Source organism: Panthera leo, chromosome B4, assembly GCF_018350215.1.
Source record: "Panthera leo isolate Ple1 chromosome B4, P.leo_Ple1_pat1.1, whole genome shotgun sequence".
Classification (NCBI taxonomy): domain Eukaryota; kingdom Metazoa; phylum Chordata; class Mammalia; order Carnivora; family Felidae; genus Panthera; species Panthera leo.
Window position 1 is genome coordinate 38,880,824 of NC_056685.1, and position 26,593 is coordinate 38,907,416.

The 26,593-nt window shown below is 39.7% G+C and overlaps 1 protein-coding gene across 2 annotated transcripts; it reads left to right on the plus strand.

Annotated features, from left to right (window-relative positions):
* Positions 1–532: 532 nt before the first annotated feature.
* On the plus strand, positions 533–26,593 carry TIGAR (TP53 induced glycolysis regulatory phosphatase). 2 transcript variants are annotated; one of them, XM_042945557.1, is made up of 6 exons: positions 751–1,019; positions 8,488–8,525; positions 12,943–13,064; positions 20,396–20,473; positions 23,570–23,680; positions 24,535–26,593. In XM_042945557.1, exons 1-6 carry the CDS (start codon positions 841–843, stop codon positions 24,964–24,966), a joined length of 960 nt encoding a protein of 319 aa, XP_042801491.1. In that variant the 5' UTR covers positions 751–840; the 3' UTR covers positions 24,967–26,593. The 2 variants fall into 2 exon arrangements, with proteins under 2 accessions (XP_042801492.1, XP_042801491.1); XM_042945558.1 differs by lacking the exon at positions 23,570–23,680 and having other exon boundaries at positions 533–1,019.

Sequence of the window (26,593 nt, forward strand, 5' to 3'; positions counted from 1 at the left end):
TAAAAGAAACATTATTCACCAGATGCTCTTCAAAAATGACAGGGGAACCTTAAGACCATTGCAACTGGGGTCAAGACTATTGCAATGTGTCAGAGAGACTGAATTCAACTCCAAGTACAACAGGCACCAATAGGGTTTATTGCCAGGGGTCAGGGCGAGGGAGGGAATGGAAACTTATTAACAGGAAGTTGGTTAGATATCAAGGTTGAGGGGGAAGAGGAGCTCCATTAAATACCAAGGGTGGAGGAAGAGGAGCTTGATTAGATACTAAAGGTAAGGGGATTCTTGATAAACTGGCTTCGCAGAAGTCTTTGGTAAAACCGGGCTCAGCAGGCCAAGAATGAGGCCCAGTCTGGAAGAGCGCTCAAAAAAAAAAAAAAAAATCTGATTTCAGTTTGCTGCAGGACTGTGCCTGTCGAGGCGGGGAGAGGAACTAAGTGGATCTAAATCCACAGAACTTGCTGACCCTACATCCCCAGTATTACGGGTTAACAGTAAAACCTCATACGACCCAATGTGTCTGGCGCTGTACACTCCGGAAGTAAGACTACTAGCTGCATTCCTGCTTCAAATGAAATCAACTCCACATCCGTGCCCCAGCTCACCCATCTATCCGGAGTCTCCAGGATCCAAACTTGCCCGGGCAAGAACCGCCGCCACTGCGGACTCCAGGGCTGGCCCCGCAAGCACCTGCCGCGCGCCAATCACAGGCCTGCGCGTAGGGGCGCAAGCGCCACGGCCCTGGGCGGGGCCTCATTGCTTACCATTCTCCGCCGCCCTGTCGGCCTCTCGCCGCCCTGATTGGCGCTCCTGGAATGACGTAGACGGCCGCCTCGGCCTATGGTGGCGGAGCCGGCCGGCCGGCCGGTTTGGCGGAAGTGGTGTGGGCGAGGTGTCCCGCAGTGCGGAGAAGCCTCGCGCCGGAGGGTGCTGGGCACGCGAGCTGCGCTGGGGCCATCACTTCCCCTCCCTCCGGGCGCCCGGAAGATGACCCGCTTCGCGCTGACCGTTGTGCGGCAGTGAGTATTGCCGTCGCAGGGTGCCCTTGTCGCCTTCTCGTCAGGGAGTTGTTGAGGAGTGGGTGAAGAGACCGTTGACCTGTCACCCCTCCTCTTCCCTGCTTGCTCGCCCTTCGGAGGGTTGGACCCCTCTTCCCCCGGCGCCCCTGAGCCGGGAAGGCGGGTCGTAAATATCTGGAGTCCGGCGTTACAGATGAGCACGCTGAGGTCCGGAGGAGTAAACGGCCGAGGTTCGCAGCCACTTGGCGGAGTTAAAGCTGAAAAAAGCCAGCCTTGGCTCCGGACTTCGTGCGCGGCTGGTTGCTCCCCCTCCCCGCCCCCCCCCCCCCCAACGGATCCTAAAGAGTTTGCGGGATAGCTCGTCCCAGGCCCGTATTTGTGTGCTGGCTGCCTTCCGCCGCTCTCTCCATCTGTGCTGCACCCCCGCCCCTCGCTTGCCAGGGCAGCCGCAGGCGTGGACCTGAGATTTAGTTCTTCCCTCCCGAGATCACACTGCTGGCGGCGGCGGAGGGCCTCCACCCTCGTTTCTGCAACCTGCATCACTCCGAACAAATATTTTTATCATAACATTCCACGGTGGAGCTGAAAGCTGCTACGTCTTCATGTCTCTTATCTTTTTCCTTCGTAACGCTTATTTGCCGACTGTTAATGGAAGTGCAGTGCAGGGTGGTTAAGACCACAGATTTTTCAAGCAGGATAGACCTGGGTTAGAATCCGGGCTCTGGTTAGGAGGAACCTTGTAACCGCGGCTTCCGTTAACGTAATCTTTACGACGTCAGTTTGCTAATACATAAAATGGGGGTAGTGAAAATACCTGCCTCACTAGTGTGAGGCAGAGTGCGTAGTGCAACGGAGGGGAAGAAATGTGTCTCAAGAACTAAATAACTTCTAATTCTGTAAGAGCATCTGTAATAAAAATGTAGTCAGTCCTCAGGATGTATGTATAATTTTATCAGACCCGCATTTTGAATATGTGCTAGGTGCCCGTGGACTGGACTATACAGGTAAATAAGATACGGTTTTTGACTTCCAGAGTTCACAAGGAACAGTAATAGGACTTAACCTTGTCGAGCTGACTTTAATTGGTATCTTTTTTTTTTTTTTTTTTTTTTTGTCCTGTTCTTCCTTTATGGGAGGATAATCTTAGGAATCATCAGAATTATCCCTGTAAGACTCACAGGATTTTGATGACTAAACTAGAAATTGAGTTCCTCTCTGTCTCTTCCCCACCCTTCCATTTTATAGACTGCTTTATGATCATTTGATGACCTACTTAAGGTCATGTATAGCTCATTGGTAGCAGAGCAGGAAGTAGAGCCCTTCTTTTCCCAGTGTTTGAGCACCTTATGGATGCCTGAACTCAGCCAGTACTGTGTCTGACATATAATTGAAGTTCACAAGTCGCAGGAAATCTGGATTGAACCATCCCTTGATAGTAAGGTGATTTCTATTTAGATTTTTATGGACAGTAGTTACATGAATTTGGATTTTGTCTCCTCCGTGCTTCTTAAAAAAGGGCTTGGTTTAAAAAACTGATTCCTTATAGAAATCCTTTGAGGAATCAATTTAAAAGTAAGTCTTTATACCTTATTATGTGCCAGGCACTGTTGTAATTAAGTTCTGACAGTGCAGTGAGGTGAGGACTGCTTCTCAGTTTGCAGGTGAGGAAACAGGTGCAGAAGTCCTGTAACTTGCTTGAAGTCACATGGCTGGTGGGGTGGTGGAATTGAAGCAAAGGAGCTTGACTCTACAGCCCATCCCATCCTCTTAATCACTGTCCTCTCTGCCTCCTTTTTTATTGAGTTAAAACCTAGTGTTTGTAGATTGCTTGAATATCACCAGCCATTTTAGGGGCTACTTTTTATTTCTGCTAATATAATTGTGAAGAGTGTTAAGACTAGTTTGCTTTGTTCTGTTTTATTCATGGGAAAGTGGAGTTAAAGTGTTGAAATAATTGATAGGGTTATGGTGAGCTGCCTTTCCTGCCTGAATCATCCCTCTTTCCTCTTCCAAATTCTCCAAGCTAAGAATTAATGACGCTTTCAGGAAACGAAACGATTGCAAACTTGATTAATAATCACCATAGTTAAATATAATGAATCCACAGGGTGGGTCATTTAGCATAATATTGGGAATAGCACTTGACTTTTCTATTATCTGATTCTGTATAACTAAGATAGTCCAGTGCTTTGAAACTGATAGTATGATCGGTATTTTTAAAGAGATGAATAATTTTAGTGAACAGTGCCTCTTCAGATAATTCCAGAAAGCTTTTAAAATGCAAGTTCTGTAAGTTCAACCAAATCCTTTATGAATCTTATGCTGTAACTACCTGTGCGTTTATCTTCGACATACTTGTGCTCACAAGTATCATTTTGGAATAGAATATCCAAGATTGCAAATTTCAAGTCTTTTAGTATTATTAAACTATAACTTCTGATCTTCTAGTCCAGCATTGTTGAAAACCCCAATATATGTAGATTGGGAATTCCATCACCTACATAACCCATTGAAGGCCCCAGTTCCTTGAAATATTATTTGTGTCTGTTTGCAATTAGTTGCCTGGAAAACCATCCCATTTCACTTCCACTTTTAACTAGCTCTTAAAACAAAAAATTTTACAAACCTCATTTAATTCGCTTTTAATGACCTAAAGATGATAAATTAGTAAATTTAATGATAGCAAAACTGATTTGCTTTTCTTATGCTACCTCTATTGGCAGTTACTTTTTTGTTGAATGCCAATAATTGTTCTGGTCATAAATAAAGCAAGCAAAGTAAGTGTTAGGGCACCTGTGAATTTTTATAAAGATACATGTTAGTTATGTTACTGTGATACTTGTTTTCTGAGAATAGGATTGATCAATTGGGAGAGCATTTACCACTAGGACTGACATATAAATAAAAATATATCATGAGTTGGGTGTGTTATGTCCCCCACCCCCACTCCGACCATCTAGTGACGGTTTCCATGTTACTAGCCCTCGAAATCTTCTATATTTTCGAGTGAATTAATTGGTAGAGAGGAATTAAGATAAAGCTGTATTCTTGATTAAATATCAGGTGAGGCTTTGCATTTCCATGTACACTGAAGCATATCTATTTTGAAAACATGCCCCAAATCTGTACTAATTTCCCATGATTTGCCTTGGTCTTGTGGCAAACAGTACTCATCTGTTGAATTTGAATTCTTTAAAAGAATATGATCGGGAAATTAAGCTTTCTAAATGACTTCTAAAGAAATGCCATAGAATATAAACGAGAACTAACAAAATAAAATCTTTTAAAGTGAAGAATAGTGTAATAACCTACAAAATGAATGATGCATATTTGTGGGACCTATAAATGGCTGGTCATAAGACTTAACTTCTTGGCATAAGCATTTAGATTCTTGCAGAGTCGGGTGTTCTGTTTTGGAAATGGATCACACTGGAGATTTTGAAAATGAGTAGTGTTATTCCTGACTCTTTCAAAATATATTCCTCTGACCTTTCAGCTCCTTCCACCTTCTCTGCCACTATCACAAGCCACACTTTGGTTAAGGGAAGTAGATTAATAGTAAAACTATTTTAGCCACCTAATTTTCTTTCCCACTCCCAAAACAAACTTTAAACAGTTGCCTAAAGGATTTATACAAACCTCTTGATAAAGCTGATAGCTGTAAAACTAAATATTTATGAAAGTTTTTGGGAAAAAATTCTCTTTCTAGATTCCTGCTCTGCCTGCTTCGGATTCTGTGTCTCCCTCTCTCTCTCTCCCCGTTTCTCTGCACCTCCCCTGCTTGTGTGCTGTCCCTGTCTCTCTCTCTCTCTCTCTCTCTCTCTCTCTCTCTCTCTCAAAAATAAACAAAAAGAATTTTTTTTAAACGGCAGTTTCTCTATCATCACCGTGGATACTTTATCTGTCTGAATGGTAGAGATTAATACCCTCTTTCACATCCACTGTGTATGATTTCGAATGAATTTTGGAGTAAAAGACATATTTTATTAATATCAACCACAATGATGACAATGGCAGATCAGTGGTAAATAGTAATGAAAATCTTCATATATTTGTCATACATTTTTTTAAAGTTACATCCACATGTTTAGAAATCAGAACAATTCTTATATATCTTTCTGGTGTTTGTGTGCACATGTGCACGCAGGTCCAAATGTTTATTCTTATTTTCCACCTTTCTAAAAAGATAGCATTCTTTTTAGATTATTCTGCACTTTGCTTTTGCTCTTTAATATATTTTGGTAATTTTTCCAAACCTTTCCATAAATCATTCTCTTTTTTAGGGGACACAATTACCTAGTATTCCACTATGTATATATGCCACCATTTATTTGTTAATGTAACCAGTTCTCTGTTAGTGGATATTTAGGTTATTTACCAGCTTTTGCTACTAGAAAAAATATTGTGGCAGATACTGTTTTAAATAAGGTTGAATGCAAGTATTCCCAGTATTATGGTTGCTGTATTAAAGGGCAAACAGATTTATTATTTTGATTAATATTTCCAGATGACCTTCCATTGGCAGAGTACGTACACTGAGGTTCTGTTACTTCCCTGGGTTTTCTCTAGGCAATGAGTATGTTAGGGCAAGGCAACCTCTGGCTGTGCCTTTAAGGAGCTGGAACCTGGTTAGACACACATCTAAAAAGGTTAATTAGCATATGGGTGGTAACTGACAGTACTGGGGGGGGGGGGAGTGGGGGGGGGGTGGGAAATGGGAGTGTAGCCTGGGTGTGTTTAAATGGGATAGGTTGGTGGGGAATGGTGCCTGGGAGGGAATGCTTCCTCAGGGAGCAGGCTGTTTGTCTGTATTGGGTCTGGAAGAGTGAGAACATATTGGTCAGGTCCAGTGGTCTCTGTTTTCATTAAGCTCTCCAGGGGATTCAGATACACTCTCAAGTTTGAGAAACGCTGTTCTAGGCAGAGGTTGGCAGACAACTATTTTTGTAAATGAGGGACAAGGTTCCAGGCAGAGGCCCGGGTTTGTGATTCTGACTCTTAAGATTTGATGGAGTTCCTTTCTAGACTGTGTAAATCAATCCATGTAAAGGCTTTTTTTTTTTTTTTTAAACTAGTGCTTTGTTTAAAACAAAGCAGGGATGATGAGCCTGAGCCTTCACAGTAATCAGGGAAATATAGTCAGATAAAACTGAGATGAACTGTTCTGTGCCAAATTGGCACAAATGGGAAACTCTGACATTACTGAATGTTGGAGAGGATGTGGAACACTGCTGGGGGTTGTAAATTGCTGTGACCACTTCGCTATTGTCTGATAAATCTAAATGTTTGCATACTCTGTGGCTTAGCAATTCTAGGGCTAGGCCTAGATCACTAGGTATGGCTTTGCAAACTTAATTAAGGGGTAGGAAGTAGCTTAGGCTTTACAAGCCATGCACTCTGTCTGGACCGCTCAGTTCCATTATTATAGTGTGAAAGTAGTCATAGACAACATGTAAACAAATGGGTATGATTGTATTCCAGTACAACTCTACCAAGATCGTGTGCTGGTCTTTGAGTAGTTCTCAAACATGAATGTACATCAGAATCACTTGGTGGGTTTATTAAAACAGATGAACTGGGCCACAACCTCTGAGCTTCTGATTCGGGAGTCTGAAGTGGGGCCTGAGAATTTGCATTTCCAAAAGGCCCCAGGCAGTGTCAGTGATGCTGGTTCAGAGGCCCCACTTTGCCACCCACTGCCCTAGAGAATCTGATGTGCTCTATACAAACATGTTTATTCACAGCAGCTTAGCTCCAAACTGGAAACAATGTAAATATATCAACAACATAAATAACACTGGGAAATTCTTGAGTATTACACAGTAATGAGAGTGTAAGAGTATGCCACCGGTCACAACAGTGGTGTATCTCCCAAACAATGTTGAGGAATGGTAGCAACACAGGACTGCATACAGCAAGAAGCAACTCATTATAAAGTTCAACAACAGGCAAGCTAATCCTATGCTGTACTTGCATGGGAAAGCTATGAAGAAAGGCAAAGCAAATGAGCATCTAAATAAATGCCAGGTAGTGGATCCACTGGGGGTGGGAGGACATTGTGGTTGGAAAGAGACCCACTCTAGGAGGCTGGCAGTGGTGATCTGTTAACTTGGGTGGGGTCACCAGGGTGTTGACTTTATAGTATATTATTTGTTTACATTGTTTATTTCACGATTTTTACAATATTTTAAATGCATTAAGTTGAATCTTTGATTTCTGTATAGCTCTGTCCAAAAATGACCTATAAACAGAACTATTGAGTGCTTACTAAAAGCTGAACAGTGTTTAAACACTTTATCTATATTCATTCAGTTACCCCAAGAGCCCTGTGAAATGGGGGCTGTTATCATCCCCATTTTACAGACAAAGAACAGAGGCACTCAAGCTTAACCAAGTTCCTAAGTATATAGCCAAAGCAGTTTTTGTTCTTCAGGCTGCTATATGGCAATGAAATTTACTTCGAAGGATTTTCATCTCCCCTTGACATAGAAATATATCAATATGAGCTGTAGACATTTGGTACCAAATGAGGAAACAACTTGATCCAAAGAAACCTATTTACTATTTTTACCCACCCTTCCAGTTCTGTGTTCAGTGTCTACACAGAACAAGTCAACTCCTTTTTCCCCCGGGGCAGCCACCAGTCCTTCCCATCTCTGTTTTCCAGTGCCTAGCACTGTACTTAGCACATAAAAAGAGCTCAAAGAATTTTGAACTCAGTTCTTGATAGCTTTTCAGGAATTTGATTGCTTTTACTGTTGTCCGGTCTCGTCCAGATAGCACATCCCCGTCCCCTTCCACTTTGTGTTCCCTCCAGTCTCAGTTGATGGTTATTTTATGACAAAGTTTCCAGTCCTTCACTCTTAACAGTTGCTTTGAAATTGGTTTGGTTTTTTAATTCTTAAAAGCATAGTACCCCAACCTCAGTTTTTAGTGTCCTCTCCGAGATAGTTGTCAGCATTACAAAAAGGAACAGGTGGAGATGTAGGAACCAGAAGAAGCCAGGGCATCTGAAAGGTTGTCCACTTCTTTCCCACCACATTCGGGTTCCCTCGCACTTGCTCCTTCAATCCAGCAATAAACCAACTCTCATGGTTTCCTCCTGCTGCTTGTGAAAGGAGTTTTAGTTAACATTTATTTCAACAAGATTATTTAATGAAAATTATATATACATATTGATAGAATATTCTACTTACAATTATGATTGATTCATGATATATACATTTTAATTTGGGTCAGTATGAAATTCTGAGCCCAAATCAACTAAGTACATTAGAGTAGATGCTTGTAAATATCAATTTAGAACAAATTTTATGTTTATAGGTTAGATTGTGAAGTATGCTACAAGGTTCATATGCTCCCTTTGTGAATATCATTACCTTTCATTGATGATTTTTTTTTTTTTTTTTCTGATTTCAAAAATAACCTATTTGGTAATAAAGGTTTTTTCCCCCTCTCTCTATTTTAGTGGAGAAACAAGATTTAACAAGGAGAAAATAATTCAAGGTTAGTATACTTTATTTTAGCTGTCTCCTCTAGTGTTAATGTGATATGTAAGCAAATCAGAGTTGGTGGGGGAGGGTGCCTGGGGACAGCTCTGTATTGTGAGCAGTATTAAAGAATTAAAGCATCATGGTTACAGAAATACGATCAGAGCAGATGGTAACTAGGAGGAATAAGTTTCTTAAGGGAACTGGATGTAAAGAACAGGATTCCAAGTTGCTTATGGGTAGCTTCAAAGTGGCCCAGTCAGCTGATTAAAGAGTTATGTTGGGTCTAGTGGTCTTAAAATGTAACTGCTGTGATTTAAAATGATTTCATATTTGGAAACATGAAGTTTGCTGGCTAGTTAGTTAATGGTATTTTTCTGCTAAGGTGGTTATATTATTTTTAGTAGTAACAAAGAAGAGGTTTAAAAAGCGAATTCCTGTTCTCATACAGGATTGTTGCTTTATTCTGAACAGATTCTTCCTCCCTTGTTCTGCTAATTTGGGTTCAGATCTTAATCTCCCTGTGATCCAGCAAGTCTAGCGTGTATATCTTGGGTGAACTCTCAGTCAGACGTACTATTTCTGTGCGGTGATTACAAAAGCATTTCATTTTATTTTTTTGGTTAGGGACATCTGGAGTTTGCAGAAACTGATTTTCATACCCAGTGTGCCTGACTCCCGCTTCTGAAAATTAGTCTGATAATTAAATGACCCTTTGTTTTCTGGTGACACGTGCCCCACCCAAATTAGCCTTTGGATTTAACACCTGGTTCTTTAGTACTTGTCTCATTTCATTCCACGCTGACAGTGGAGCCGGAATAAAAGTGTTTGTGGTCACACCTGTTTCCACATTTGTGTTCTTTTCCTAACTTTGTCAGTTAAATGCTTAGTTCTTTAAGTTACAGCATTCAAGACATGTATTTCCAAGTACCATTTTTGTTGCATACCTACAGTTTTGATAATGTAGTAATTTTGTAAGTATCGGCACCAGGTGTCTTAAATTGTCTTCGGTGACCCATGAATTATTTAGAACTATCTTTTAAATTTCCAAATGGCTAAGCTTTTTTTTTTGGTTCATCTTTTTTGGTTGACTTCCAATTATATTTTGTATTCTTTCTGACAAGATGGTTTATTGATATCTCTTTGAAATCAGTTAACATGGTCAGTGTTTATAAATCTACCATTCTATGCTTGACAAAAATCTGTATTTTCTAATTGTTGGGTTTGGAGTTAGGTGTCAAATAAGCAACCTCTGTTTTATTGTTTAAATCTTGTGTGCTTTGCTAATTTTGTCAATTTACAGATTTGCCTGCATGACCTAAATATGAATTTATGGTTGAGATGTGGAATATCCCACTGTGATGGCCAATTTATCCTTTAATACCAGAAATTCTATCAATTTGTGCTTTATGTGTTCTGCTCCTGTATAGTTACAGACTATTTTATTAGGTACATACAGGTTTAAAAATCATTCTGTCTTCCAGTGAATTAGATCATTGATTATTTATAGTAATCCTCACAATCGTTTTGTCATAAAGTCCTGCATTTCTGAGTGTAATATAGCTTCTCCAGCTGTTTGGGGGTTGGAATTTGCCTGGTATATATTTTCCATTGCTTTCCTTTTAACCTTTCTGTGCTGCCTTAAGTGTTACTTCATAGATACTAACTACATAGTTGATTTTCCTCTTCCTCTTCCTCCTTCCCCTCTCTCAACCCCCACCTATTCTTTCAATGGTTACCTTTAAATTTTTACCATTCATACGTAATGAAGTATAATATCTATACCTCTTTTCCCTCCCAAATACAAAGAACTTGTATGATTATCGCTTAGTATCTTAGTCCTATCCTTTTTTAACCACATGACATAGGTATTATTTAATTTGTTATTTAGATAATGTTTGTTTAGATTTACATATATATTTACCAGTTTCTCTCCTCATAGTTTCTTTTGCATCTCAGACCTGCATTCCTGAAGTATCTTCTTTAAAAGGTCCCATGGTGCAGATTGGTTGGTGGTAAAGAGAGTTTTAATTGTTTCCATTCCAGACAATTTTATTTTAATTCTATTCAACCTTTTTTAGCCTAGACAATTTAGACTGACAGAACTCCTAGCACTTGGGAGATATTAGTGTGCTGTTTTTTTTTTTTTTTGGCTTCCATTGCTCCTGTTAAGAAGTCTTCTCTCAGCCAAATCATGTTCCATGGTAGGCAATCTGTCTCTCTCTGTAACTGCTTTTAAAATCTTTTATTTGATTTTGGTATTCTGCAGTTTCTTATACCTAGAGGGGATTTTTTTTTTTTCCCCCTTTTAATTTATCCTGCTTGGTGTTTTCTTCATCTGTAGATTTATATCTTCTCTCATTTCTGGAAAATTCTCAGCCATTATCTCTTCATATTTTTTCTCCTTCATTTTCTTCTTTCTGGAGTTCCAGTCAGAAATATGTTAAGGAATATCATTCTCTCCTTCGTGTCTCTAATATATCTGAGATGTGTTTTATCTCCTTTATCTGTGCTGCATCTGGGGTAAAAACCTGAGCCCTGTCTTTGAGTTCATTAAGCCTTTCTGTTACTGAATCTCCTTTCATCCACTGAAGGATTGTTTCCCTCCTCAGCAATTCTATTTTTCGTTATTGGAAGATCTGTCTGATTCTTTTAGAAAGCGGTCTGGTTGTTTTGGATGGCTTCTTGTTACTTGCTTATTTTTGTTACTCTGTCTTTATGTTTTAGTCACAGTTTATAGTCTTTATATGCTGATTTCAATGTCTAAAGTATTAATTATTCTGAATCTGTTATTTGTTGTTTCTGGTGACTTTTGTTCATGGCGGATTGTTTTTTTGTATGTTAAGTCATTGGCTGAATTATTAAAATTTTTTTTAACATTTATTTATTTATTTTTGAGAGAGACAGATCACGAGTGGGGGAGGGGCAGAGAGAGAGGGGGGACACAGAATCCGAAGCAGGATTCAGGCTCAGAACTGTCAGCACAGAGCCCAATGAGAGACTTGAACTCATGGACCTGGAGATCATGACTTGAGCCAAAGTCAGATGCTTAACCCAGGCGCCTCCATTGGCTGAATTATTATTAAGTATAAATTAGTAGAAAACTTCTTAGCCTTTGTTAAGTCAGATTTGCTCTGAAGAGAATTTGCATTTGATTTTACTACGGACCTGAAACTATACTAGCTTCCTTATAGGATCTCTGGCATCCAGGAATGTGGAGTTTCAGTTCTCCTACCTCGCTGTTCCATGTAGCAGTCTCCCTCCCCCAAACACTCCCTTGCTTGTGCTGATTACCAAGTCATCTCTGTTTTCTAATGTTTATATTAACTTTCAACTCAGAGTATTTTGGTTGCTTTGCATCTCCTCTTGGAGAGTTTCCTTATACCCTGAGAGCAGGGCGCGCGCGCACGCGCGTGCACACACACACACACACACACACACAGCGCACCTATTTGGTTCTTTTGTTATGGGAGGACCCTTCAGAGTGTTTAATCAGCCTTTCTCCTGGAAATGGAGGTTGCAACCTTTTTTTTAAAGGAGAAGGAAGGAAGGGGGAAGGGAAGAAGGAAGAGAGGGAATAATACAATATTGGACATTTGGGCAATGGAGATTAAGAAAGGAAACTTTTTAGGTTATGATCCTACCATTCAAATGAAGCACCTGCATGGAGAACATAAGATTAGAGCCAGCATTAATAAGATACAGGTAACGAAGGGGTGGGCAGACACACACAAGAGAGGGGAGAGCTGGAGACAACTGAATTCTCATCATCTTATTCCCATTAGGCAGACATTCTTTTGGGAAACATTTGAATACCTGAGTCTTTATAGGATTATAGCTTAAATTTACTTGTTTCCAGTTCTCTGAAAAGTTATGTAGAGGGGCGCCTGGGTGGCTTGGTCGGTTGAGCGTCCGACTTCGGCTCAGGTCACGATCTCATGGTCCGTGAGTTCGAGCCCCGCGTCGGGCTCTGTGCTGACAGCTCAGAGCCTGGAGCCTGTTTCAGATTCCGTGTCTCCCTCTCTCTCTGCCCCTCCCCTGTTCATGCTCTGTCTCTCTCTGTCTCAAAAATAAATAAACGTTAAAAAAAAAAAAATTAAAAAAAAATTATGTAGAAAAATAACCAAGGAAATATATTTTTTTAATGTTTATTTATTTATTTTGAGAGGGAGAGAGCAAGTGCAAGCAGGGGAGGGGCAGAGAGAAAGGGAGAGAGAGAATCTCAACGCAGGGCTCAGTGTCACGAACGATGAGATCATGACCGGAACCAAAATCAAGTGTCTGAGGCCTGACTGACTGAGCCATGCACTTGCCCCTCCAAAGAAATATTTTAAATAAAGTGTAGATAAATTATATTCTCTTACATGTGATTTTATTTGCATCCCTTATGTATATATATTTGAATGTTATTGTTCCTTCTCTTACTATTACAGGACAAGGAGTAGATGAGCCTCTTTCAGAAACTGGATTTAAACAAGCAGCTGCTGCTGGCATATTTCTTAATAATGTGAAATTTACTCATGTTTTCTCCAGTGACCTCACAAGGACAAGGCAGGTAAGTTCTACAGTCAAGGTTTAGACTGATGAGTCAAGAGTATCAACAGTCATAACCTTGAAAACTGCTACCAGAATCGTAGGAAATTAAATCACATGCAGATAACACCCCCAATCCTCTCCTTCCCCCACCAACAGAACTTGTTTCTTTTCATTTTACTTTTGTACTTTATTTTGATTTAGTAATTTTATTTTTATTTTTTTTAATGTTTTTATTTACTTTTGAGAGAGAGAGAGAGAGAGACAGAGCCTGAGTGGGGGAGGGGAAGAGAGAGGGGGAGACACAGAATCTAAAGCAGGCTCCAGGCCCTGAGCTGTCAGCATAGAGCCTGATATGGGGCTCGAGCTCACAAACTGTGAGATCATGACCTCAGCTGAAGTTGGATGCTTAACCGACTGAGCACCCAGGTGCCCCTTGGTAATTTTTAAATTAGAGTAGCGTGGGAAAAATACCTAACGAAATATCTTTAAAAAGACAAAGAAGGTTTATGAGAGAGCCAGCAGGAACACCAGGTAGGAGAATTTAACTCACAAAGACATCAAATAGTAGAATCCAGACATGGTTAAAAAAGAACTATGTTACTGTAGAGAAATAAATGACACGTTTGAAATATCTTTAGGGATCAGAGTACTATAAAAATGACCCCAGGGAATTAAAAAGGAACCAAATAAATGTCTAAAAACTCAATGGAAGGGGACTTTGTGTCAACCATGAGGGAATAACAGAGTTAGGATATAGTCTTCCTGCAAAAGCAACTAGAGAAACAGGGCAAAATTTGTGAAACAACTGTTTATAGACATTGGACTTCAGATAGTGTGGGCCTGTGGTCCCCAAATGAAGTGAGACAAGTAACATCAACCCTTGGATTGTCCTGGTGTTCCACCTGAAGTAATTTCCCAATGCTGGCAGGAAAGGCCAGATAGAGCCAGTGGTCTCAGGGAGTTGAGGAGACAAAGCTTGGAATTTGGGGAGGTTAAATAAAGATCGTGGGGCAGAGTGCTGGAAGAGGGAGCAACACAGAGAAAGAACTCTAGAAGTATGTATAGGAAGCCCCTTAAATCCTTGGTAGATTATAGTCTGCACATGCGTAGGTGAAACCTCATGAGGGCAGGAGAGAACAATCCCTGGGGAACCAGAAGCCAGACAATTTCAAGTGTTCACACAGGTTGGGAATCATTTGTGTTCCTTCCACCCAAAGTGGATAGACTTTGTTAAGTACATCAAGCATACAGTGGACACTTCAGAAAGATCACACCTTAATAGTGAAGCTGGGATGCCTGGCTGGCTCAGTCAGTAGAGCATGCAACTCTTGATTTCCAGGTTGTGAGTTCAAGCCCCATGTTGGGCATTGAGCTTTCTTAAACAATGAATTAATTAATTAATGGGGTGCCTGGGAGGCTCAGTCAGTTAAACATCTGACTCTTGACTTTGGCTCAGGTCATGATCTCATAGTCATGGGATTGAACCCTGATTGGGTTCCGTGCTGAGTGTGGAGCCTGCTTAGAATTCTCTCTCTGGCCGTCTCTGGTTCACGCTCTCTGTGTCTCTCTCAAAATAAATTAATAAACATAAAAAAAAACAGTGAAGCTCATCTGTGCTCGAGGAACATAATGAGGAAAGAAATAGAAGAAATAAAAAAGAATCAAATTCATCTTCTAGAGATCAAAGATAACAGTATTCTGAAATGAAAATTACACAGGAGGGGATTATCAGCAGGTTAGACACTGTAGAAGAGCAGTGAACATGAAGTTATAGAAACAGAACATTCCAAAATTAAGGAAGAAAGAAGACTAAAAAAAGGAAAAAAGGAGTCTCAATTGAGGGGTCTAAAATTGACCCACACCTACATGGCCAGGTTGTTTTTGTTGTTGTGGGTTTTGGTTTTTTTTCCTCTCAATTGTTTTTTGTCAGTTGGTCTTATTAAGTCCTCTCTTTATTTTATTATTATTTTTTAAAAATGAGTTTGGCTAAAGGTTTATCAGTTTTGTTGATTTTTTTAAAGAATCAGCTCTTGGTTTTATTGATCTGTTTGATTCTCTCTTTTTTTTTTCAGTTTCTATTTTATTTATTTCCCCTCTTTATTATAACTTTCTTCCTTCTGCTGTTTTTAAGCTCCTGGTGGTTCTTTTTCTAGCTCCTTTAGGTGTAAGTTTAGTGGTTTGAGATTTTTCTTGCTTGAGGTAGGTTTGTATTGCTATAAACTTCCCTCTTAGAACAGCTTTTGCTACATCCCAAAGATGTTGGACCATTGTGTTTTCATTTTAATTTGTCTCCATGTATTTTTTAGTTTCCTCTTTGATTTTTTTTTTTGTTGTTGTTGACTCATTCATTATTTAATAGCATGTAATTCAACTTCCATATATTTGTGTTCTTCTCAGATTTTTTCTCGTGATTGATTTTTAGTTTCATACTGTTATGGTCAGAAAAGATGCCTGGTAGGACTTTGATCTTTTTGAATTTTTGAGACTTGTTTAGTGATGTAATGTGTGATCTGTTCTGGAGAATGTTCCATGTGCACTTGAAAAGGATGTGTATTCTGCTCTTTTAGGATGAAATGTTGTTTCTGTATTGGTACACCCACCTGGTCCAGTGTGTCATTCAAAGCCACTGTTTCCTTGTTAATTTTTTTTTTTAGATGATCTGTCCATTGATGTAAGTGGGGTGTTGAAGTACCCTACTATTATTGTATTACTATCGATTACTTCATGTTTGTTATAAACTGCTTTATGTATTTGGCTACTCCCATGTTGGGTGCATAAATATTTATAATAGTTGTATCTTCTTGTTGGATTATCCCCTTTATTATGTAGTGTCCTTCTTTGTCTCTTGTTACAGTTTTTGTTTCAAAGTCTGTTTTGTCCAATATAAGTATTGAAACCCCAGCTTTCTTTTGACATGCATTTGCATGATAAATATTTCTCTATTGCCTCACTTTCAGTGTGCATGTGTCTTTAGGTCTGAAAGGAGTCAGACCTCCATTATACTTGATGACCATTAATGAGACCATTATGCTTGATGGTGTCCCTGAGTTCCCTAAATCTATTCTCATTTTGCATAATTTTTTTTATCTTTCACCTACTCAGGTTGATTATTTTCCATTACTCTGTCTTCAGGTCACTGATTCGTTCTTCTGCTTCCTCGAGCCTATTTATTCCGTCTAGTGTATTTTAAATTTCATTTCTTGTGTTCTTCATCTTGGATTGGTTCTTTTTTATCTCTGTGTTAAGGGTCTCATTGATGTCCTCCACTCTTTTCTCAAGTTCAGTGAGTATCTTTATGAGCATTATTTTAAATTCTCTACCAGGCATATTACTTATCTCCATTTTGTTTTTATCTCTTGCTGTGATTATGTCCTGTTCTTTCATTTGGGACATATTTCTCTGACTCTTCATTTGTGTGTAACTCGTGTCTGTTTCTGTGTATTAGGAAAGTCAGCTGTGTCTCCTGCTCTCGAAGGTAGTGGCCTTGTGAAGAAGAGGTCTTGTAGTGCCCTGCAGTGCAGCGTCCCCTGTTTGCTAGAACCTGACACTGCAGGGGTGTCTACTATGTGTGCTATGTGCACCTGGCTGTTATGGTTGAGCCAGTCCAGTCATCTGCAGAGGTTCTCTTTGTCTGTTGTGGGCAGGGTTTGGTCCCTTTATTGCTAGTGGGCCAGTTTGGGGCTGCCTTGGGCCTGAGTTGAGTCAGACCAGGCATTTTCCAGAGGTGTGGTAGCACCAAACTGCAGGGCACTTTCCCTGTGTTGTCCCCTGAGAAGCTTTTATTGGTGGACAGGACCTGCGGTCAGACTAGTTGTCTGCCTCCAGCCCACTGCTAGGGCCACAGTCTGGTGGGGGGGTGGTGCTGGTGGTATTTTCCCTCTCCCTAGGGCCAGAGTCACTTTGGAGTGGTGCTGGCCACTGTAGGAGCTACTTGCACACTGCCAGGCTTGTGACAGTGCCCTGGATGGGCTCGGGCCAGGAGTGTATTTGAGGGGGTGAAATCTGCTGAATTTGAGGGGGTGCTGGGGGGTGGGTGGCAGTGTTAGCAAGTTAGATAGTGAATGTCTGCCACACTGGTTCTCACAGCTGGCCATGTGTGTACTCTGTGGGGCAGGGGAGGGAAATGTTGCATGCCAGCTTCTTTCTTCCTGGGGGAGTGTCCCTGTGACTGCTGCGCCTCTGGACATGTTCTGAGATTAGTAAATAACTTTCTCTCCTGTATACCCCAGGCAGTTTTCAAACTGCTGCTTCTATGCTGTATCTTGGGCTGTTGGTTGTGCTGTCTCTCTATGTCCTCTGTCCTCCAGGCTCTCCCAGAGCCACACCCCCTGGTTTTTAAAATTCCAAGTTTTAAGTCCGGCTGATTCTAAGAACTCAGAAAATTCAACCCCTCTAGTTTTCAAAGCCAAATGTAATGGGGATTTGTCTTCCCCACATGGGCTTACTGTTGTGTGTTTCTCTTCGTTTTCCAGTCCTTCCGCTCCCTCCCTCCTGCGCATGGCTGGCCCATGGGTCTGTTTAATTCCCCATTGTGTCTTTGCCCTTCCTACCCTCTTCATTGTGGCCTCTTATCTACCTTTACTTGTGGCATTTGTTCTGCCAGTCTTTGGGTCATTTTCTGGGTTATTTATACTGATGTGAATGTTATCTAGTAGTACTCCTGGGAGGAAGTGAATTTAGGGTCCTCCTACTCCATCATCTTCCCTGGAAGTCAGAATCTTTTTTTGTCAATTGGGTTTTGACAGAGGTGCCAAGGTAATACAGCACTTGACAGGGATTCTTTTCAATAAAAGCTGCTGAAACAATGGACTATCCATATAGAAAAACATGAACTTTGACCTTTACTGCATATAACACACAAAAATTAACTTACACTTGATCTCAGCACAAATCTAAAAGCTAAATCTATATATCTTCTATAAGAAAACACAAGAGAAAAATCTTTATAAAGGTTCTTAGTGCAAGGCATAAACAAGATACAGATCTTATTTTATATATAATATATATGTATCTGACAAATCTATCTATGTAGATAAATACGTATATAGCCATATTTATAAATTTTTTCCAGCTTAGTAATTAGAATAACACTTTAAAATGAGCAAAAGATTTGAATTTGACCAGGCACTTCACAAAGAAGAGAATATGGAAGGTCAATAAGCAGATTGAAAGATGTGTAGCATAATTGATCTTGACAGAAATGCAAATTAAAACCATAGTGAGATTCTATTACATGAACATTTGAAAATGCACAAGAATGTGGAACAACTAGGACTCCTACATTGCTCGTGAGAATGTAAAGTGGAACAACTACTTTGGAAAACAGTGAAACTTTAGTATACACTAATCATATGATCCAGCAATCTCGGTCCTAAGAATTTATCCAAGAGAAATAACATATGTTTACACAAAGACTTGTACACATAATTAATAGCTTTGTTCATTTGAACAGCTTCTGTTCAAAGAGCAGAATCACCCGTGTTCATCAGTAGGTGAATGGATAAATGAGCTGTGATACATTCATGCTGTGGAATACAACTCAGCAACAACGTGAGGAGGAGTGGAGGAGTCTCAAAAACATGGAGGAGTCTCAAAAACATGCTGAACAAAAGAAGCCAGGCACAAAGAGTACATATTGTATGGTTCCATTTATATGAGACTCCAGAAAGGATAAATTTAATCTTCAGTTATGTAGAGCAGGTCCATGTTTGTCAGGGGCCAGGAGTGAGAGGGATTGACTAGAAAGGACACAAAGGAATCTTTTAGAGTGATAGAATTCTTCCATGTCTTGATTTTGGTGGTATGTAGATAGTCGTATACATTTTTCGAAACTCAATGAACTGTACACTTAGCAATAGGTATGTTTTTTTGTTGTAAATTATACCTCAATGAAATTGATTTAAAAACACAGAACAAGTTGATAAACCAAAAATGAAAACATCAGTGGATTTACTAAATTACAGATTAAACATAGTTGAAATGATCATTAGCTCATAGGTAAATGTAAAATAATAACTGAAATGTAGCACAATGTGATAAATAGATTAAACATTTGAGAGTTTAAAAGAAATGAAGAACATGATATGAGGTCTGGTGTCTTTCAGAAGGAGATGTTAGAATGAGAAAGGGGTCAAAGAAGTCACAGTTGATAATTTTACAGAACTTTTGAAAGATAACACATTATCAGATCTAAAAAGTGTGACAAATCCCAGTGGAGATAAATAAAAAGAAACCCATATCTACACTTAAATAACAAAATTGCAAAGTCCAAAGATTAAGGACAAACGTCATCCACTAATGTCCAGTATTAGACTATCAACAAATTTGTCAGTATCAGTAATAATTTTTTTTAATGCACTGAAGAGATAATAAAGACTAACCTAGAGTTTTATACCCAGGAAAACATTTTCTAGGGTGTAGGTGAAATGAACACATTTCAGACAAACAGGCTGTAATGGAACTTTCAAAGGATAATTGAAGAAGGAAAATAATTCCAGAAGGGAAGTCTGAGTTTCAGAAAAGATGGGTGAGCAAAGATATTGGTAAAAGTAAGGGTAAATGTAAACAAATAGTGACAATATAGAACCATAATGATGATAATGTTTAATTTGTGGGGAGAGGGTTAAAAAACAAGTCACATTGTGGACTTAAATTATTTCTAGTTTTGCAAATACAGTGTTTCTTGTTAATCAAAAATAACCAGGCACACCAGGAGAGAAGGAAACATGAACAAAAATGAGCCCAAACAAAAGATGACAGAAACAAGCCTCAGGATTTATTTGATAGCTGGTTACCACACACGGACTTTAAAATAACTATTGAATGCACAGATTAAAAAATGACATATGGAATTACAACAGAGAACTGGAAATTATGCACAAGAGCTAAGTGTGAATTCTAGAACTGAAAATATAACTGAAATTAAGACTCAATAGATGGGTTTCACAGCAATGTAGCAACACCTGAATGGAGAATTAATGAACCAGAACCTTTTCTGTAAAGGGCCAAATAGTAAGTTTTTTTAAGTTTTATGGGCTGTATGGTCTCTGTCACAACTGTTCAACTCTGCTGTTGTACTGTGAAAGCAGCCACAAACAATACATAAATAGCTGTGTTCTAATAAATCCTCATTTATGACAACAAGCCGTGGTCTAGATTTGGGCTCTGATTTGCTGACCTGCAAACTAGAAGATCGGTCACAAGGAAATACCCAGATCTGTGTGAAGAGAGGCAACTTGCACAAAGGAAAATTATTTCTAGTTCTTTTTTTATATACTATGATGTATTTTGACATTTTGGCTAGAATGACTCTTTTTGTGAGAAAAGAAACCATTGTCTTTCCATTTTCAGACTGTGCATGGGATATTGGAGAAGAGCAAAGTTTGCAAAGATATGACAGTAAAGTATGATTCAAGGCTTCGAGAAAGAGTAAGTAACGTACTTACATATTGTTCTTCACAATAAGTCATCAGTAAACCAGCTCAGTTTGTCAGACGCATTCCTGATAGGGATGTGGAATCAGCTAACATGTTAAGAACCTGCTATGTGTCAGTGGCTGTTACAGACTCTCACTGATAGTATCATATTTAATTATTAAATTCCCAAATTATAAAAGCAAGGTCTTCTCATAAGAACTAGTACAGAAGAGTGTGAGGTAAAGTGCAAAGTTCTCTTCTTGGCCTCCCCATCCTACTTCCCAATTTTAAGCTTGAATAGACTGGCTTATGTCCATTTTATATACCAGAAATGAAACTTGCTGAGATAGTGACTTAGCTAAAGCCACATCTCAATTTCAGATCTGAGCTTGTCCTCCCAGAGCAGTAATTTTGCTCTTCACTATGGGCCCATGAGCTGGCTAATGTCTCCGTCAGCCCTGTGATTTCTTTTGTACCTGGATAGATGTGTCGATGGCTAGGGCATCTTTGAGAATTGTTTTTCATAATTTGCCTGTGTTCTCTGTTTTTGTCCAAAATACATACCAGAGTTCCCGCAGAGGTGCTGCTTGGAAAGGCTCACTCTGTGCCTGAGAACTAGTGCTGCAGTGTTAATACAAGCATTACAAGTTCAGTGGAACACTGGACGAGGCCTGCAATCGCACAGTAGAGAGACGGTCTCCTTGTCCGGGCCATTCTTCTGTGTGCTCTCTCCCTGAATCACTGCATCCTTTCCTGTGATTTCAGTTGATTTCCAAATATATATTTTTAGCTTAGATCTCTTGCCTGAGCTCACATATCAAACTGCCTACTTTTGATGTCTGTGTGTGTGCCCCACATCTACTTCTAGCTCAGTGGAGCACAGCATCTTTTCTCCACGTAGCTCCTGCTTTACCCAGTCACTCAAACTACGCATTCTTGACTTCCTTGCTTCCCACTTGCACATCCTACCATCATCTTGTCAATTTGGCCACTGTGTAATAGTTCTTGAATCGTTCATCCCTCTGCAAACCCACTGCTGCCATCCTACTGTATTCAGTGTCCCCTGTCACCTGGATCACCTGGAGCAGTGGTTCTCCTGCCTTCTGCCTTGCTCTCGCTTTCTGATCTAATCTCCACACTGCAGCCAGAGTAATCTTTGGAAAACTTGGTTGCTGCGTTCCTGTATAAAACAATTCACTGTTTCTCTTTTACCTTCGGAGCCCATCCAAGCTCCAGCCTGGCTGTCAGCATAGTGTAGGATATGATCTGTTTTCTCCATCTGCCCCCTCCTTCCTTGTACTTACTGCCCAGCCTTAGTAGTATTAGTGAGCATTTGCACAGTGCCCACCACACTCTGGCAAGGGTCTCAGAACTGCAGGTTTGACAATCTTCACAATACCCCTAAGATTTAAAACCTCATTTTTACAGTTGCAGAAACCAAGGCACACAGAGGTCCAGTCCATGGTCATAGAGCTAATGATTTTTAATGTTCTCCTTTATAAAAGAGGTTGTTCCAGTTATAATTAAAGATATAAGAATTGAACTTGAGTGGCACCTGGGTGGCTTAGTCAGTTAAGCGTCTGACTGTTGATTTTGGCTCGGGTCACGATCTCATGGTTCATGAGTTCGAGCCCCGCAGAGCCTGCTTGGGATTCTCTCTCCCTCTCTCTCTGCCACTCCCCTGCTTGTACTCTCTCTCTCTCAAAATAAATAAATACACTTAAAGAAAAAGAATTTGAAGTTAAGAATTGGAAGAGCACCTGACAAATGTGCATATGTTCCTATAAATAACATTTAATTAATTGTTGGACTTCTGTCTGGTGGTGGTAGAATTTTGAGGCATCATCAGTATAAACCATAAATAATGATTTATCTTTAAATATTTTATTCTGTAAGCAATCTGTTGTCATTGTGGGGAACTAAAAGTAAGAATAGTTTGGGAAAAAATACAGCTAAAATTTCTACCATGCCAAATATGGTGAACATTTTGGTATGTGTGCTCTTGGCTTTTTTCATGTTTGTCAGTCTGTCTGTCTGTCTGTCTGGTTGTGTATGTATTTTTCTAAGTATACCCCTTCTATATGTTGGTTTTTAACCGGATTTTCTCCCTGTGTCTATCAGTGCCCAAACATGTATGTGGATACGACCACCTGATTAGTGACTGTATTATTCCAGTAAATGGATATTGCTTGGCTGCTACTACTGGTGCACACCTAGGTTGTGACTCGATTTTCCACTGATGTAAATAATGTTAAAATAAACATCTTTTTGTAGTTGGTTCTTTATACACATGCCTAATAGATTTCCTAGAGACGAAATTGTTGAGGGTGTACTTTTTGAAAAGCCTATAGCACACACTGCTGAATTTCCTTCCAGAAAAGCTGTGCCAGTTTGTACTTCCATGAATGATGAGGGAGAGTTTTTCTCACATAAACAGTAGCTACTGGTAGTCTCTTTGGTCTTCCAATTTAATAGCTTCCGAAAGGTACCATTTTAATTTTCACATTATGGATTCCTGAGGAGTTTCTTGGCCGTTTGTATTTCATTTGTGACTTCTGTGTCCTTTGCTATGGCTCATTCTTTAGGAATCTAAAAAGTTAATGACCTTTGAAATCACACAGATCGGGGTTTGAATTTCAAATTTGCTGATTATTAGATATAGGAATATAGGCTAGTTGCTTAACCTCTCTGAAATTCTGCTCTCCCATTCATAAATATGGTGATGAAAATGCCCATCTCAGAGTGCTATTATTAGGACCAGATGAGATGGCATGTGAGGTGGCTGACTTGGTTGCTGCATACATTAGTCTCTGGTCCTGGAATCTGTGCAGATCTATTTGTCCAATAAAGCCACACTGTCTAGTTGAGTGTGTTGTTCCATATAACGCATCTAGACACAGTGTCTAGTTCAAGGTGTCAGCTGTATTTTGTAGGGTTCACGGCCCTCTATTGAGTATATTCTCATTATTGGTTTAAAAGATAGAATGAAGTCAGTGAAAGGAAGCCAGGCTTCTTGCCAGAATGATTATTCCAAGTTTGTCATAAACATGTATTTACTTGTTGTATTGCAAATTGATTTGAGGCACTTTTGTCTGTTGGACCATTGCAGAAATACGGGGTTGCAGAAGGCAGGGCACTAAGTGAGCTAAGGGCGATGGCCAAAGCAGCTGGGGAAGAATGCCCTGTGTTCACACCACCTGGAGGAGAGACATTAGACCAGGTACGTAGCCCTGGGGCAGGTTGCCACGTGCATGAACCTGCCAAGGTCAGAGTACCTAATACTGAGTTTGTTTTATAAATGAGATGTCTCTAAATCTCAGCTGAGTGGTTTGAAAGTTGTTTGGTTCATAAACCAATTCTATATGGTGTGTTTATTTTTCCTTTTTAAGCTGTCTTTCTTATTTATTAAGTTGGCAGTCATTGCCAATAATGGATTTAAAGGATGTGTGTTAAGGTGATACTTGAAGAAAACTCTTTGAATATGAAGCAGTAACTCCCGCAGTGGTACTAGCAGGAAGGAGGTGAGTGCAGTGCCGTTCAGTGAGAGTGGCAGGCAAAGTAATTGCGGTCTCAAAATCTTCGGTGCTCCCTAAGTGACATCATCACTGTGTTTGAATTTCTTTGAAGTGTCCTGCTTTTAAACTGCATTGTTGGTGATCCCCGCCCCCCCACCACCATTTTTTATTTTCATAATTTTCTCCTAAAGACTTTCTGTTTAGTAAAGGCAAGAAGAGCTTTTGTCCTTGTTGTGGTGGCTCTAGGTGCCCTTTCCTAGGCACACTCTTTTATGGGCTTCTTTTTACTTGTAAATTTCCCTAATTAGATTGTAAGTGCTCTCTCTGAAGGAAAGAATTGGAAATGGTATTTTACTCATCTTTGCCCCTAGATGTGCTTCCATAGTTCCAGAAATACCTGGGCATTTACTACTGATTGAGTGCATAGAAACAGCATCTCATCTGCTTATGTAGTACTTACATTGACATATTAGAAAATTCAGTCAGTTATGTTTTATGTGTATGTTTTAGACTATCATTAGTGGCACTTTATTTTAATTTGTATTTTCTTTTCTTGTAGGTAAAAATGCGTGGAAAAGACTTTTTTGATATTCTTTGTCAGCTGATTCTGCAGGAGGCAGGTGAAAATGAACAGTTTTCCCGAGGAGCTCCAAGCAACTGTCTGGAAACTTCTCTGGCAGAGATATTTCCCTTAGGAAAAAACTGTCCCTCTGAATCTAATTCAGACAGCAGTGCTCCAGGATTAGTCGCCAGTGTCTTAGTTGTGAGTCATGGCGCTTACATGAAAAGCCTGTTTAATTATTTTCTGACTGACCTTAAGTGTTCCTTACCCACAACTCTGAACAAATCCGAATTTATGTCAGTCAGTCCCAATACAGGGATTAGTCTCTTTATCATAAACTTTGAGAAGGGACAAGAAGGGAAGCCAACAGTTCAGTGTGTTTGCATGTATCTACAGGATCATCTAAGTGGAATGACTGAAACTTGCTAAATTTAAGTCTACATCAAAATCTAGCAGTTTTGAACCTCTGAGGGAGTGCCTTTGGCTTTATTTCCATCCTCTGCTAGTGCTGATTTGGAAACCGTTAAAAAGCTATGACAGCAGGTTATGAAGTTTGACTGGAATCGTGGCCACAGAGAACACTAAGGGAAGAAACCATTTAGGACTGACTTATTTTGTCCTGAGTACAGTCGTCATTTTCCAAAGTAATTTTACCACCCTGTTCAGTTACATCTCTGGATTGTTTATGGATCAACCAATTCGGTATTGCAAATTGAGGTATTAATGACCTTGTTACTATGGTTTTTTGTTTTTGTTTTATGTTGATTTTTTTAATATCTGAAAAAATCTAGCCTGTTTTGTTGGCTCTTGGTAAGATACTGTATGTTTTTTACTATCTCGTTCAGTGCTTGAAAGAAGGAACTATTTATAATTCCCACTGCATATTTATAGTGAGAACACACTGTATTTTAAGTCTTTAAATTAAAAATTCTTAACCACCCTCAGTTTATATAAAGCAGAATGACACTAAAATTTTTAATCTAGAAATCAGCTGTTGGAATTTTTTACCCCGGAGGGTATGAAACACGGATGAATAGAGATTATGATTGCAGATTGGTCTGGTGAGGAAGAATTTAAAACATCATTTGACTAAGACACATTAAAGAAGGAATCTGAGCAAAAGAAGATAGAAGAACAGCCTTTTCTTATCTAACTTACAGGCTGAACAATTTAGTTTGAGGAAGGCTCTGAAGAACGTACATGGTTACTAGTGTAGTACACAGTAACCTCAGAAGGAAAAGACTCTTCCTTGGAAAGAATGTTGCTCTTGCTCTGATAACCACAATTGTGGGTTTTTGTGGAAGGTACAGTTGCCTCTTTTTTCCACCAGATGGCACTGGAGAAGCGGGAGTTTATTTAACTAAATTTTGTACATAAGATTGGCCGCTCAAAAGTCCTTACCTAAATTGAAGTGTTTTACACTTTTTTTTTTTAAGTTATCATGCTCATGAATGCTGTGAGTCTAAACTTACAAGAGTATTAATAGTCAAGTTTGTCAGTTAAGGCTAAAATCACATACAGTCAAAATTCACCTTGGACAGCACTTAAGTCTCTCGTCAAGATCCAGTGTTACAGTGTTCTCAGCATGCCCACCCCTGCCCCTTGCCTGCAGAGAGCATGTGGTTGAGCACTAGAGGGAGTACTCCACAAGGGAAAACTTGGGAAGGGAATTAAAAAGGACGAGCAATAGTAAATGTCCACATTCTCACCATCCAGAAGTAATAACTACCCTCTTCTTCCGTTTTTTTTAAAGAAGTAACACACTGAGATGTAAGTGAAATTCTTTAACCAGTTCCCTCAGTGCCCCCTTGTACCTTGCAGAGGCCACCACCGCAACGCGACTGTGTATGTGCATCCATTCTTTATGTTTTTACCCACAATCGTAAGGAAATGGTGTTGCCTCAGAGTTTTTTAAAATGTACATAAATGTCACCAGTCTGTATTCTGTATTTTCACTTACTATATCATGGGGTTCTATCTATGTTGGTATGTATGGATCCACTTATATCACTGTATTCTATTAAATAAATGTGGCACATGCTCATTTTGCCTCCTA

Coding starts and splice junctions, on each gene's coding strand:
- TIGAR (XM_042945557.1), top strand. CDS start 841: ATGGTGGCGGAGCCGGCCGGCCGGCCGGTTTGGCGGAAGTGGTGTGGG. Junction 20,474..23,569: donor ATTCAAGGCTTCGAGAAAGA/GTAAGTAACGTA, acceptor GGACCATTGCAG/AAATACGGGGTTGCAGAAGG. Junction 23,681..24,534: donor GAGGAGAGACATTAGACCAG/GTACGTAGCCCT, acceptor CTTTTCTTGTAG/GTAAAAATGCGTGGAAAAGA.